Source organism: Oenanthe melanoleuca, chromosome 28 (assembly GCF_029582105.1).
Source record: "Oenanthe melanoleuca isolate GR-GAL-2019-014 chromosome 28, OMel1.0, whole genome shotgun sequence".
In the NCBI taxonomy this organism is placed as follows: Eukaryota; Metazoa; Chordata; class Aves; order Passeriformes; family Muscicapidae; genus Oenanthe; species Oenanthe melanoleuca.
The window spans coordinates 2,852,461-2,866,349 of NC_079361.1; the positions used below are offsets into that span (position 1 = coordinate 2,852,461).

The 13,889-nt window shown below is 54.1% G+C and overlaps 2 protein-coding genes across 2 annotated transcripts; both read left to right on the forward strand.

The window, feature by feature from the left end:
• The first annotated feature begins 3,235 nt into the window (after nt 1–3,235).
• Nucleotides 3,236–5,132, forward strand: LOC130264494 (cathepsin G-like). The gene is made up of 5 exons (XM_056512712.1): nt 3,236–3,346; nt 3,432–3,579; nt 3,749–3,884; nt 4,142–4,393; nt 4,658–5,132. Exons 1-5 carry the CDS (start codon nt 3,289–3,291, stop codon nt 4,790–4,792), a joined length of 729 nt encoding a protein of 242 aa, XP_056368687.1. The 5' UTR covers nt 3,236–3,288; the 3' UTR covers nt 4,793–5,132.
• Nucleotides 5,133–7,246: 2,114 nt separating this feature from the next.
• Nucleotides 7,247–10,540, forward strand: LOC130264515 (granzyme E-like). The gene is made up of 5 exons (XM_056512751.1): nt 7,247–7,701; nt 7,785–7,959; nt 8,926–9,073; nt 9,178–9,414; nt 9,839–10,540. The coding sequence occupies exons 1-5, from the start codon at nt 7,638–7,640 to the stop codon at nt 9,971–9,973; spliced, it is 759 nt and encodes a 252-aa protein (XP_056368726.1). The 5' UTR covers nt 7,247–7,637; the 3' UTR covers nt 9,974–10,540.
• The last annotated feature ends 3,349 nt before the right edge of the window (nt 10,541–13,889 follow it).

Here is a 13,889-nt window from a genome sequence, read left to right on the forward strand (position 1 = left end):
TGCTGTGGTACTCAGTTCAGTCTGAGCCTGGCAGAGAGCCACTGCCTCTCTCTGCACCACCCATGCCCAGATCCATCCCTCTTCCTGCCAATCCTCAGGGCTCCTCCTCGGGCCCAGAACACATCCAGACACATCCATCCCCATCTGCACAGTCTGTGCAGCAGCTCCAGGCACCTGTGTGGCTGCAGCAGAGCCTCAGCCCCTTCCACTTCAAAGGAAACCAGCTGGTCGAAGCTGAGCACGTGCCCTGATACTGCCCCTACACCTTCAACTCACCAAGCATCTGCTACAGACAGGCCAGGACCTTCCCATGGTCTCTCTTCACACAGGCAAGAAGGAGGCAAAAAGCTGCTGCTTCTCCCTTTTGCAGGAGGCACAAGGTGCCAAGACCAGAACCAAGGAATGAGATCGTGGCTGCACTGTTCATTTCCATCATTGGCCTAATTCCTTACTAAAACTCGACGGGACAGCCTTGCAATGTGCTGTTCCAAACTGTGGCTGGGAATTTGCCTCAGGACTCACCTGTCATGGGGCTCTTGCTGCCCCAGGGAGGTTCAGCAGTGCTCTCCAGCTCTTTGTCTGAGGCCCAGCGTGGAGCAGGTAGTGAGGAGAGCTCCTCGTGCAAAATAAGTGAGTTTTCTACCTAGCAAAGTGAAAAAAAAAGGGGAAGTTACAACATCAACCACATTTCTGTGCAGGGTGGACCCCACCCAAATCAGCTGCAAAGTGGCAGAGATAAAAGAAAAGCAGAGCACCTTTTAACTCGGGGTCACAGTAGAAGCTGTGCCCTGCTGTGCTCTCACTCCAGACTGCCAGGAAATCGTGAAGATGTCCCAGGCTGAGAGCAAAGAGCAGGGAGCTCTTCCATCAGCAGGGAGCTGTCCCGGGAGCCCATCCACCGCTGGGTCAGTGCGGCGATCCCAGCCCGGATGGCAGCACAGAGTGGAAAATGCAAAGGAGGCTCCTGCCGCAGCAAGAGTGGTTCTTGCCAAAAGCTGAGGGCTCCATGCTCCACCTTCACCCTTTCAGCCGGGGTTTTGGCCTTTCTATCAGCAGTGTGGAAAGAAACTCACGGTGATAAAGTCAGCAGATGACCCCGAGATTGAAGGAGCGGAAATCAGCAGCAGGGCAGGGCTGTGAGCTCAGAGGGGAGCAGGGCTGCACACTCAGCACCCAGAGCTCGCTCCAAACACTCCCAGTGATGCCCACAAATCACTGGAATCCCAAGGGTCAGCGTGATCCTGGCACATCACCCCTTTGAGCTCTGCTCCTGCTCTAGGGTGAGCCTCCAGACAATGTGTCTGTTCAGGACTGGTGGAATGTTCCTGAAAGGTCAGAGGATGGAGAAACTTGCCTTCTCAGGGGGTCTAAGAGCTTCTCAAAGAGCTGGCAATGTGTGAGGAGTCTCAGAGATTCCTGACAGGAGAGATCTGTGGGGAGGATGGGATGGGGGCAGGAAAGGCCTTTGGATGGCAGGAGGAGGCAGGTGAGCTGCTGGGACAGCCTGAACCCCTCACCCTTGGTGTGCAGATTCTCTGCACCAGCAAAACATTGCAGGATCTTCCTAATGCCCCTTCCACCAGCATACCCAAGGCATGGAGTCCCCAGCTGCTGACTGGGGGCTATTGGGGCTCTTCTTGCCTGAGCCCCCCCCAGGAGGGACAGCTCCTGTTCTGCCCTGTCCCTGCTGCTCTGCACAGTCCCAGGCTGAGCTCTATCTCAGCACTTCTCCTTTGCTGCCAGATGTTTTTGATTTGAAGTGAAGTGGGGCAGGGGAGGGTCAACCCCTCCTGCAGCATTTCTCATCTCTTCTCTTCTGATCAAAGCCACAGTGTGCCTGAAACTGCCTGATGGCTCTGAGTGCTGGGCTTGGATGGGCCAGGGGAGGCACGGGGGGCACTGAAGCCATGTGGACCTGCTCCAGCTCCATGGCTAAAGCCATGGGTATTGATGGATGCTGAGATGAGGCAGCTCAGCAGAGAAGCCCTGGAACCCTCCAGAGGTCAACAGGAAGGCCAAAATACCTTGGCCTCAGAGAGAGGAACTTGTCTGCAGTCAAAGGAACACCAGAGAGGAGGAGGAGAGCAGCAGCCTGGAGCTCAGCTCTGTGTCCATTGTGGCCTGCCCAGTCCCTGCTGCCCTGGGGATGCTGCTCCCAGGAGGGTTTCCAGCCACAGATTGTGGGGGGCCACAAGCAGCTGCAGGGGAAAGACAGCAAGTTACAAACACAAGATAAAATATTGATAATTCTTGTTGAGGTTTTCCTGCTGTGCAGCTGCACAGTCCTGATTAAAGCTTGTATTTTCAGACATTATGATTAAATAAAAAACAAAACATGGGTGAAGCTCAGTGGACAGCTCTGTGTTGGGCTGGCTCATGGACATCAGGCATCCCCATGTCTGTCCCACACCTTTGCCTCCCCACCCACCCATCCTGTCCCCTCTTTGTGGCCCCAGCACAGCCCAAGGCATCCACTTGCCCGCAGGTGTTTTGCTGCTCCAGGAAGGGTGGAGCAGGGCTGGTTTAAAAATGACTGATCACTCCTGGCAGTTGGCTGGTTGCACTTCCCCACTTTGTTCTCTTCTGCTGCAGAGCACCACTTCCACATCCCAGTCCCCAAGCTGGCAGGTGCTTCTGGCCCCAGAGGAGCCAAGAAGAACCAGCAAGGCCCCTCTGACCTGGGCTGACACCAAACCCTGCAGATCTGACTTTTCACAGTGCTCAGAAACTGTCCCAGGCACAGCTGTTGTGCCCTTTCATTTCAGTTGGGTGGTGGTGATGGTGGATCTCTGTAGAATAAGAGGCTCTGCAGTGCATCTCTTGAAGGAAAACAATATGAAAGAGCAAGTTTCAGGATTGTCTCCTCTAGACCACATTCATGATTTTAAACGGCAAAGTTTTGTTGCTTTGTTTATTTTTTTAGAACCTCGCATTTCCTCAAGGCAAAAACATTAAACAGAAAAGTGTGGGGGAAATGTTAAATCACACCTCAAAACCACCACAGGACACCTCTCCCTTGCTGTCAGCAGCCCTGAGGCTGTGGCTGTGGTGCAGCAGGCTCTGCCTGCCCTGGCCTTTCCGTGCTGTGCTATCGCCCATCAATCACAGCCCCTGGCACATGGGCACTGAGCTGGCCAGGCCAGCAATGCCCTGATTAGCACAATCAGCTCCTGGCACATGGCTTCCTGCCTGCTGGGCACAGCTGCCTCCAGGCCATAAAACCAGCCCCTGCCCACGGGAGACTCAAGACTCGCACACATCTGGAAGGAGCGTCCAGCTGTGGCAGAGATGCTCCAGGCACTGCCCGCCCTGCTGCTCCTGCTCTGCTGCCCCTGGGCCAGGGCCAGTAAGTCAGGGCTTTGCTGGGACTGAGGTGGCTCCTCTGGGCTCTGAGCAGCCCCTGGCTCACCCTGTGCTGGGGTGTCTTGCAGGTGCTCTGCGGGCTCGGATTGTGGGGGGCCACGAGGCGCAGCCCCACTCCCACCCCTACATGGCGTACCTGAAGATAGCAGAGCTGGGGGGCTGTGGGGGCTTCCTGGTGGCCCCTGACTGGGTGATGTCAGCTGCACACTGCCTGGGGTGAGTACTCATTGCAGGGGCTTTATCCCCTTCCTTCTCCCCTAGCCTGGGAGCTCCTTCCCTGCAGCAGTTTTGGAGCAGGTTCCTCCTGTGCTGGGCAGGACAAAACGAGGGAGGTGGGTGACACCCAGCCTGATTTCACCTTTCTCCCCTTCACTGCCATGGCCAGGAATATCACAGTCATCCTGGGGGCTCACAACATCCAAGAAGCAGAAAAAACTCAGCAGGTCAGGGGAGTCCTCAAGTACCACGAGCACCCTGAATACGACCCCAGCACGATGGAAAATGACATCATGCTGCTCCAGGCAAGGAGCTCTGTGGGGGCAGAGGGTGGGCTGGGGCTGTGGGGCTGGCAGGGACTGGGCAGGGCTTGTCCTTAGCTCCTTCTGCAGAGGTGCTGGAGGCTGGCAGGACTGGGGGGAACCTGGGAAGGAGCCATGGGCAGGGTTTGGTGGCTTTGACAGCGGCTCCCTGCAGCTTGCAGAGCCTGCTAGACCCTCCCTGCCTCTGCAAAGAGAGTGTCCTGCTCACAGCCCTCTCTCAACCCCCTGCTTTCCCCCAGCTAACATCAAAGGTCACTTACAATGACTACATCCAGCCCATCCCACTGCCCAGGAGTGGCAGTGACCTCCCCACGGGCACCAAGTGTGTGATCGCCGGCTGGGGGCTGATCGACGAGGACAGGGCCACCAACAAACTCTTTGAGACCAAAGTCTCCATCTACAGCCGCAGGAAATGCACCCTCTTCTACCCACACCTTGATTCTGGCATGATCTGTGCAGGCAGCTTCCACGAGCTGAAGGATTCCAGCCAGGTATGGGGAGGGCTCCCTGGGAGCAGGAGATGCTGCTGGCACGGGCACAGCAGGTCCCAGGGCAGGTGACAAGCATTTGGTCACAGTTCCCATAAGGATTGGCTGTCTGCATGTCCTGACACCACCCACAGCCCTGCACAGCACCAGGGGTAGAGCCCCAGCTCAGGGCAGCCCCTTCAGCTGGGTGGGATATGGGGCAGGAGGGACCAGGGAGAAACCTGTTACAGGGAAGAAGCCTCTAAAATCAACCTCATCTCTCCCCAGGGAGATTCTGGTGGCCCCCTGGTGTGTAATAAAGTGGCACATGGGGTTGTGTCCTTCGGCTACAGCTCCCCACCCGGGGTCTACACCCGCATCTCCAACTACCTGCCCTGGATCAAAAAAGTCATGAAGAAGTAGCAGCAGTGGCAGCGCTTTTCTCCAGCTCTGGTGTGGCCCTGGAGACTGCAATAGCTTCCTTCCTGCCCCTGCTGAGGGCTCAACTCCCTCTCTCTCCTCAGGAGCCCAAGTGACCTCATCAGTGCACTTGAGGGTCCCCTTCACCCTGCTCTGAGGCTGCTGCCTGTGCCGTTCCCTGCCCACCCCAGGACTGAGTTAAATCACCCTGGCAGAAGCAGGGATGGCCTCAGATGGCACAGAAAGAGGCTGTGCCCCAGCAGACCCCACTTCCTTCAGAGATAACCCTGTTCCTGCTTGAACCTGCTGCACTTAAAGCACCCACAGTAAACTCAGAGCTGCAGCTCCCAGCGTGTCTCTTTCTTGTGGCCTCGCCACAGAGTGCAGGAGGGAGGGTCTGGCAATCACAGCTCTGCATCCTCAATCACTGGCAGGCTCAGAAACAAGAGGTGTGGTTGCCCTTCCTGGGGTTACAGGGATGATGAGGAGAAAAACTGCTCAGGTGGAAATGTTCTGGGAAAAACGATGGGCACACACTCCCTTCACCAAGTTCAGCATCGCTGTCACCCTCTGGGAGCACAGGCAGGAGGATGTGGGGCATCAGCAGTGGCCAGGACCCTGAAGGTGTCATTCTGTGCAGAGTAAAGGCTGTTCTGTCTGGAGTGTTGCACCCTAGGGCACAGAGCAGGCCAGACAGGGCACAGCAGGCTTATCCTGCCAGCTCTCTGAGCTGCAAGAGGCTGCACTGGGAGGAGGGAGCTGGACTTTTTGTGGACTGTGCCCTTGGGCTGTTAAGACACCATGTTCAGGGCTTCAGGATCCCAGAGAGGAGGTACACCCCAAGTCCCAGCTGTCACACACCCACTGCTTCCAGGCTTTGCCTGTTGCCAGCAGCCACAGACCATCCCCATTTCTGCACCACGTCCTGGGTAGAGACATAGAAAGGGTTGAACTGAAAGGGTTGATGAAGGACTTGGGTTCACCAAAGTGCCTGACCCCAAGCCACTTCCTCCTTTCCTCCCATGGTAACTGCAGGGGCCCAGCTGGGTCCCTGAGAAGATGAGGATGGGTCCTGGCTGGCTGCTGTGAAGCTGCTTGGCACATGCTTGGCCACAAGTCTCCTTGACCAGAGGCTTTTCTGGTGGTACCCAAACCTCTCCTCTCAGCTGGATGATGCCCAAAGACAAACTCTCCCCTCAAAGGATGCTTGAGCTCTGTTTTCAGACAGCTCCTGCATTGGAGTCTGAACTTCCTTCCATGGCCTGCACCAGGCTGCTCTCTGAGCCCTCATCTCCTCCATCCCAGCTCGTTTCTGGTGGCATCTCTTGTGTACAGAGAGAGCCAAGGGTTCCCTGGGGGAGATGACATGGGAGATGATGCTCTGGGAAAGGAGGGAGAGCAGAGCTCCCTGGCAGGGAGTGTGGGATGTCTGTGATGTCAGAAGTAGACCAAGGCGGTTTGTGGTGGGAAAAACCAGTGGGGAATTTTAAATGTACAAGAACTGCCAACAGTCCAGGGAAAAGGGGGTGCTTCCCTGCCCTCCTGGCCTCTCCCAGTCTCCCACTGGTCACCCCCATCACAGGGAGCAGGTTTCCACAGTCCAGCCTGGATTTCTGCTCGTAAATCCTCCACGTTCTTGTCTGGGATGAAGGGAAACTGCATCACCTCTGCCTTCAGCACCCAGGCTGCCCTGGGGAAACTGAGAAGGGTCCATGTTTGGGCTTCTGCTCACAGCCACTATCAGCTCAGAAATCTGCAAATGAACAGGCTGCAGCTGCTTATCTGTGCATTTTGAATCTTTGTGACGTCAGGGTTTTCCTTGAAGCTCCAACTGCTGCAGGCTTTGCACGAGAGTGGCAACATGAAGCTTAAAACTGGGTTTTACCCAGTGGCACTGGGGGCAGAGGGGAAGGCAGATTTACTGGCAGTGAGGCAGGGGAGGCGTCGGCCCCGTTTCGTCACAGAACTGCGAAGGTTCCGATTTCCTTACGGTAAAATCCCAGCTGGGATTGGGCTGGAAGGGCCTTAGGGATCAGCCCATTCCACACCTTCCACCATCCCAGGCTGCTCCAAGCCCCAGTGTCCAGCCTGGCCTTGGACACTGCCAGGGATCCAGGGGCAGCCTGTGCCAGGTCGGGAGGGACTCCTGCACATACACAAGATCCTTTCCAATTTTCTCAAGGCAGCACATTCTGCAGGTGTAGAGGACAGAGAAATATCCAGATTTAGAAATGCTAGTACTTGCATGGGCCTGTGAAGCCCAGAACAAGAGAGCACCTCCCACCCTGTGCTGAGATTTCTTCCCAGTATCATCAGTGCCATGGTATAAACACATTCACAGCAATTCTGCTCCCTAAGCCAAGGCTGCAGCTACTGAGGGAGAGCAGGAGGGTCTCATCTGCCACTGCAGAGTCTTTGGAAGTGATGCATTAGGTTGAAAAAATCTCGTTCATGTAGGGTTGGTGATAAAAATCAAGAGGGTTTGCAAGTGCTCAACAGAGAGTAGAAGCTGCAAGGGAAGGCCTCAGTGGAAGTCAAAGAGATGATGGTGAGTGTGTTTCCTGCAGCGTCCAGAGCAAATGCAAAGTTCTAAAATTGGTCTGGGTTCAGAAGGACGTCAGATCCCTCAGATCAAACCCATGGTGGAGGTGGATTATCCATCCACCCAAGGCCAAGACTGCCTGAATTCCCCTCTCACATTGCTGAGACATGCAACTTGTGGAGAGATTCTTCAGATGAGTCTGACTTCTGTGGTTTCCTGGAGTCTGGTGTCAGGCTATAAAACCTTGCTGGGAGCAGGACGAGACCCCAGATGCAGCCCCAGCTCTGAGGCACCACTGGAGCTGTGATGGAGCTCCTGCAGACTCTGCTGCTGCCCCTCCTGCTGCTGATGTGCCCCCCAGCCAGCACTGGTAAGCAGAGTGGGCTGGAGGCCAGGAGAGGGTGGGGGAAGGATGAATCTCAGCCCTGTGCCCTGCAAACCCCTTCTCCTCAGCCCCATCCATTGCAGAGCATCCCTGGAAGTGGAGGGAAAGAGGAGGAGAAGCCAAGGCAGCCTCCAGGACCCACCCCACGCCCTACGTGGCCTATCTGCAGGGCAAGGACAACCATTCCTGTGCAGGCCTCCTCGTGGCCCCTGGCTGGGTGATGACAGCTGCTCAGTGCCTCATGTAAGTCTTGGCTCTGTCCACAGCACCTGCAGTGAGGTGTGTGCCCAGCACAGCCTGGGAGCATCTCCTCTGGGGAGGTGTCACTGCTGGAGTCACTTCAGCCATGACCTTGCCCGGCTTGGGGACAGCTCTGAGCCCCATCTCCCTCCCCAGCCTGCCCTCAGATATTTACCCTGATTTTTTTCCCACTTCATGACTCGTTTTATTTTTCCCAGATGTCAATAATGGGAGGTCAGAGTGGCTTCTTCCCCTGCTGGCACTGACCTTCTGTCAGGCTTTGTCCTTTCTGCCACCAGCTTGTTTGTTGGCAGAGCAATTTCCTATGAGCCAGCTGCTTGCCCAGCCCTCCAGCTGGGGTATGGATGGGCAGGAGGACTTTTCCAGATGTGCACAGCCCTGGGGGTGGCTCCCACCCACCTCAGCTCTGCCCTGGTGCCAGTGACAGGCTCGGGAACAGTCCCCAAACCTGGGCAGCAAAAGGGGGGACCCTGGAGCCTGGGGTCCCAAACCTCACCTGGGAGGTTGGGAGGGACTCCTGCACATACACAAGGTCCTTTCCAATTTTCTTGAGGCAGCACTTTCTGCAGGTGTAGAGGACAGAGAAATATCCTGATTTAGAAATCTTTGTACTTCCATGGGCCTGTGAAGCCCAGAACAAGAGAGCAGCAGAATTGGACCAAATGTGCCCAGCTTGAGTTGTGGAGATAAAGGAGCCCTTGCAGAGCTCTGGTCTGTCAGGTGGGAGCTTGCTCTGCCTCTTGGCTGGGCAGATTCACTGGCAGAGCTCCTTGCTCCCACCATTCTCTTTAAAAAGTGTATGTATAGTGTATTTTGTGTATAGGTAATACATATAAGCTGTATCTGTGTAATTGGACTCTCCTGGCCATGTCCCTGGGAGATGAGCCTCAGTGCTCCCAGGCAAGGCAGGGACAAGCTGGTGACACCCACTGTGCTTGATTTCACCAGGCACAAACCTCTGACTGTCATCCTGGGAGCACACACACTCCAAAGCAGAGAGGAAAGCTGGCAAACCTTCCAGGTCAAGGAGTACCACAGCCACCCAGATTTTAAGATTTTAAGCCCTAAGAAGGGAAATGACATCCTTTTGCTGAAGGTAACCTGGCTGGAGCAACCTGACGTGCAGAGCTGAGCTGCAGCCCTGGAGCAGAAGTGGATTAGAGGCCAACCACTCATCTCTGTGTTTTCTGTCCCATTCAGCTGAATGGCAATGCCACAAGCAATGACCACGTCAGGCCCATCTCCCTGGAGAGATCCCAAAAAATCATTGGTGGGACTGAGTGCAGCGTGTTCAGCTGGAGCCGCGGGAGGGACACGGTCACCTTGCGTGAGGCCACTGTCTCCCTCATCAGGAGACCAAACTGCCTCGTGTACTACCCAGGATTGCCTGAAAAGATAATCTGTGGCAAAAGCAAATCGTCTGAGATACCTGAAAAGGTCAGTCTCTGATCAGGGAGGAGGAGGAGGCTGCAGGGGAGGTTTTAGCCAGGGGCAAAGCACGAGGGAGAAGAGGATCCTTGTCTTCCCACGGCACAGGACCCGGGAGTTGGCAGCAGCACAGGGGGAAAACAGCTTGGCCACGGGGGCTCACCCCAATTCTTGTTGTTGGTCTGAGTGTGTTTTGTATCTGAAGTCAGCAGAAGGGCAGAAATGAGGCTTCAGAATTCCCCCAGCTGGGTCCCAAACCACGCTGTCACCAGTCCCTTGTGGAGGCAGAGCTATCCCCATCCAGCCAGTCCAGCCTCCTGCTGGGGCAGCTCTGTCCTGCTGCTTGCAGCCTCCCTGTTCTTTGCCAAGGCATTCCTATTCCTTCCCTGGAGATCCCACAGCCCAGCACTGATCTCTCTGCTCCTTTTCACAGGATGGTGCTGGGGATCCACTGGTCTGCAAGAACAAAGCCTATGGCATCTTCTCCTACAAGTACCAGTCGTCTGGCTTCTACACACAGGTTGCTTATTTCTTCTCCTGGGTCAACAGTGTCCTGAAGTCAGCGTGACCCTGCTCCCCCTGCAGCTGCTGCCCTGGGGAACTCACCCTCCAGAGCCCCAGTCCTCAGCTTTCTTTTCCTTTCTCCCTGGGAAACATCTTGCACTGGTCCTCGTGGATGTGGCCAGGACTTCTCTGTGGCCAAGCCGAGCTCTGCCCGTGGTGGGGCCGGCACAGAGGTTGTGTCTTGGCCGTGTTTGTCCCCTCTGCACACTGGGGAGTGCCTGCACCCCCTCACTGCTGCCCTGATTTAACCCTTTGTGGCTCCAGCTCCGGAGAGCAGGACAGCCCTAGAGAGGTGCCAGTAGCTGGGGAATGTCTGTAACCCCCAGGGGAAAGCTGCACCACGAGATGAGAGGGATCCAAAGAGCAGCCTCCTCCCCATCTGTCGTTTGTCACACCTCATGTCTGGTTGTCCTTTGCCCAAGCCCTGAGGCTACAGCGCTGCCCAAGCTCCAAGGACACTTCCAGTTCCTGCTGTCCCCTACCTCTGAAACCTGCTGCCTCCTTTCTCCCTGCTTCTGTATCTCCACTGTTGTCAGAACACATAAAAACAATAAATCTCATCAGCATTTGTAAGCCTTTTTCCTGGTGCAATTTGGATTTCTCTGGGCCACAGCTCCAGTTCTGAACAGCTCAGGAGAAAGCCCAAAGCTCAAAGCTGGAGGTTTCTACCCCAACCAATGGCCTCCATTTTCTGTGCCATCCAAACCTTCAGAATAAATGGCCAGTCTGGATTTCAGGGCAGGAACTCCCCTCACTCCCTCCAGGGATCTCCAAGCTGGTACTTTGGGGGAATTCCTCACTCTATCAAATCTCCCCCTTGGGCCCCTCTCAATTCTACCCCATCCCCCCCTTGGCTGCCATTCCACAGAAATCCAGCATCTTCCCCCAGTGCAGCTCTGCCCCTCACAGATATTCATCGAGGCACACTGAGTCATCTTCCTAGTGAAACTGGCAGCAAAGACAGGAACCACACAGCCCCACCACAGCCTGACAGTCAGTAAATATTTTATTTCTACATGTCGTGCTTTAAGACAAAAAAAAAAAAAAATAAACCCCTGCCTCTTCTACAATAGAGCTTAAAAATATTGCAACCTGAGGAAATTAATCTGGAGATTTGGCAAGAGACCCAGTAAGAGGAGCTCAAATGCTTCCGTCAGGTGTTTAGGATTTCATTGACAAAAACACACTCCTGGGGAGTGTTTGCCTTTCCTCATGCTCACTTCTGCCCAAAGGTAACTTGTCAGAGGCCATTCCAACAACTGTGGCAGCACTGGATATGAAACACAAGGCCAAAGTTGTGAAGACTCCAAATATTTTCCAAACCTTATAATTCAAGATGTCTAAAAGTCCCCAGGTCACTCACCTAAGAAAATCTGCAGCTGAACAGAGATATCAGTGGTTTTTGCTGTGGGTGATGTTGCACAAGGAAAGCACCTCCAGCACATTTTTGCTGAGTTTTTCATGCCCAGAGTGCCCTCTTTGGGTTGGCAACAGGGTGTGTTCTTCAAGGCTCTGTCTCTAAACAACTTCCAAACCCATCAAAAAAACTTAACTCCTGCAGTTTGGAAGCAAATTCACGACTGAGCTGAGGAAAGGCACCTCTTTCCCCCAGGGTTCTTTACATCATTTAACCTGCTCTGAAACAAGGATTGCAAAGCTGACATTGAGCAGAGGGTTCTTTTCTTTGGAGGCTGGCAAATCCTGCCCAGAAGAATTTCCCAGTTCTCATCCTGCATCTTCTGTGCAAGGAGCCTGTCACCTCTTGGAGAGCTGGAGACTGAAGGGCTGAGTCACTGGGAAGGAGGATGGAAACCAGCAGAGCAGGAGAGACTTGTCTTTGGGGAGCTCCATAAAAACACCATTTATTTCCATGGCCAGGAGCTACAGATACTCACCTGAGATGAAGGGAGGAGCAGCTCCAGGAGCAGTGCACAGGAGTGGCCAGGGATAAATGACAGTACTTGGTGTAGAACAGCCCTGGGCAGCAGCTGAGCTCCCTGATGAGCTACATCCTCACCCAGCTCAGCAGCTGGGCTTACTCAGAAGCTTCACACAGCCCAGCCACAAAAACTCTTCAAAAGCCATGACTTCTCCACCCATGGTGGTGGAGATGCTACAAAAATTGCTTGTGGAGGCTTAACTTCCTGGTCAGGCTGCATGGCAGGAGATAAAGCAGCTCAAGGACAATTATACCAAACTGGTATCACTGGGAGGGCACACAGGAAACAGCTTGGGTTAGAACAAGCCCTTGCTGAGCCCAGGGCTCGAGGAGCTCTTGACAGAAATGTCCCAACAGCAGCTGCCATCCCACAGGCCAAGCTGGTCCTGAGCTCCTGAGCTGCACATCAACTTCAGAGCCCTGTGTGGGACCTGGATAACACAGGAGAGAAAGCTGAAGGAGAGGAGGAAGGCTTTATATTCCTGCTTTATAAATTGCACATGACATGGATCTTATGCTGGACAGATACTTCCCTCTCTTCCCAAGAGAGCAAAGGGAATGCTCAAAGCAAAGAGCTTCCTCCTGCTGGGAGGATGATGGTCATCCAAGAACAAGGCAAATCTCAAACTCTTTTCTTTGCCCTTTTTTTTTTTTCGCACATGGGATGTTTTTAACATGAAAAATACGAATTTTTTTTCCTTCATGCCTGGTTTACCCCTGTGCACGACCCCAAGGACCTGCTTTGGTGTTGGCAGGGATGTCCAGTGGCCAGGTTTAAAGTGATTTGCAGCACTGCCACAACTCCAGTTTCTGGGCCAGCTCACCTTATCAGGACACTCCCCTGGCCCACAGCCCAGCTCTGGCAGCTCTCTTTTGCCGAGTTCCTCCCTCTGGGGCAGGCCAAAGGAATTCTCAGGCAGTGGCAGGTGGCCTCATGCCACAGCTCCCATGTTCCTGAGGCCACTCCTTGCAGGATGGACACTGGAGGATTGCAGGAGCTGGAGGTGAGGAGGAGCTCTCTGTGATGCTGGAACCCTTTTCCAGCCTGAGCTGGAGTGGTCCTTGGGAAAGCAGCAACTGTGAACCTGCTGCATGGGCTGTTCTCCCAGCTGCTGCCAACAGCTGCCTCCTTCCCTGGGCTGCTCCTCCACTGCCACACACACCAAAGCACGAGGCCCTCACAGCCAGCTGGAAATACTGGGCTTTAAAAACTTCATTTTTTTTACTTGAAGAGCCCCAACTTGTTGCTTTATTTAAACAGAGCATGTTTGGCTCTTTGCAGAGAGCAGCACCACACGTGGCTCACAGGGAGCTGAGGACAGGGAGTGCTGACACTGCTCCCCAGCTGGTGAGGAGAGAGAACCTCTGAGAACAGCAAAAATACTCACTCATAACCAGGAAATGAAAAGTTAATGCTCTGGTTATCAGACCACTGCTCCTTTCCTGGTGGGAACCAACAAAATGTTTCAGGCTGCCCAGGAGCTGCAGCTTCACCTGTGCTAAGTGACCTTGAAGGGAGCAGAACATCCTCAGCTGCAGCTTCCTGAAAACACAGGAAACCTTTACATAGAGGAAATTGGCCATCTCTACCCACTCCCAGCTGATTTAATGCAACATTCCTGGAGAATGAGCCCAGAGAAAAGGAATTAAGCTCTAGGAACTCCATCTCAGGAAATGGCTTTGTGGAAGTTTTTACAGTCATCCAGCCCTGGACTCCTTAAGGGATGATTTTCAGCCGTTTCATATTTCAGTCCACGTTTCTAACAGGCAAGACTGGAAGCAGTTCTGGTCCCACCAACATTCCTGCTATTGGCAACAGATATCCTGCTTGGAATTGTGCCTGCAATGGGCTGACACCAGAGCAAGAGGCAGCAGCAAACACCAACAATTTCACTTAGCAAACCTACTCCAAAATCCTGGAAAACTTCAAATCAAGATGCCACCCTTGCATCCTTGCACCTTAAACTCTCAGTCAGACCCT

Coding starts and splice junctions, on each gene's coding strand:
- LOC130264494 (XM_056512712.1), top strand. CDS start 3,289: ATGCTCCAGGCACTGCCCGCCCTGCTGCTCCTGCTCTGCTGCCCCTGG. Junction 3,347..3,431: donor CTGCCCCTGGGCCAGGGCCA/GTAAGTCAGGGC, acceptor GGTGTCTTGCAG/GTGCTCTGCGGGCTCGGATT. Junction 3,580..3,748: donor TCAGCTGCACACTGCCTGGG/GTGAGTACTCAT, acceptor TGCCATGGCCAG/GAATATCACAGTCATCCTGG.
- LOC130264515 (XM_056512751.1), top strand. CDS start 7,638: ATGGAGCTCCTGCAGACTCTGCTGCTGCCCCTCCTGCTGCTGATGTGC. Junction 9,074..9,177: donor ATGACATCCTTTTGCTGAAG/GTAACCTGGCTG, acceptor TGTCCCATTCAG/CTGAATGGCAATGCCACAAG. Junction 9,415..9,838: donor CGTCTGAGATACCTGAAAAG/GTCAGTCTCTGA, acceptor TCCTTTTCACAG/GATGGTGCTGGGGATCCACT.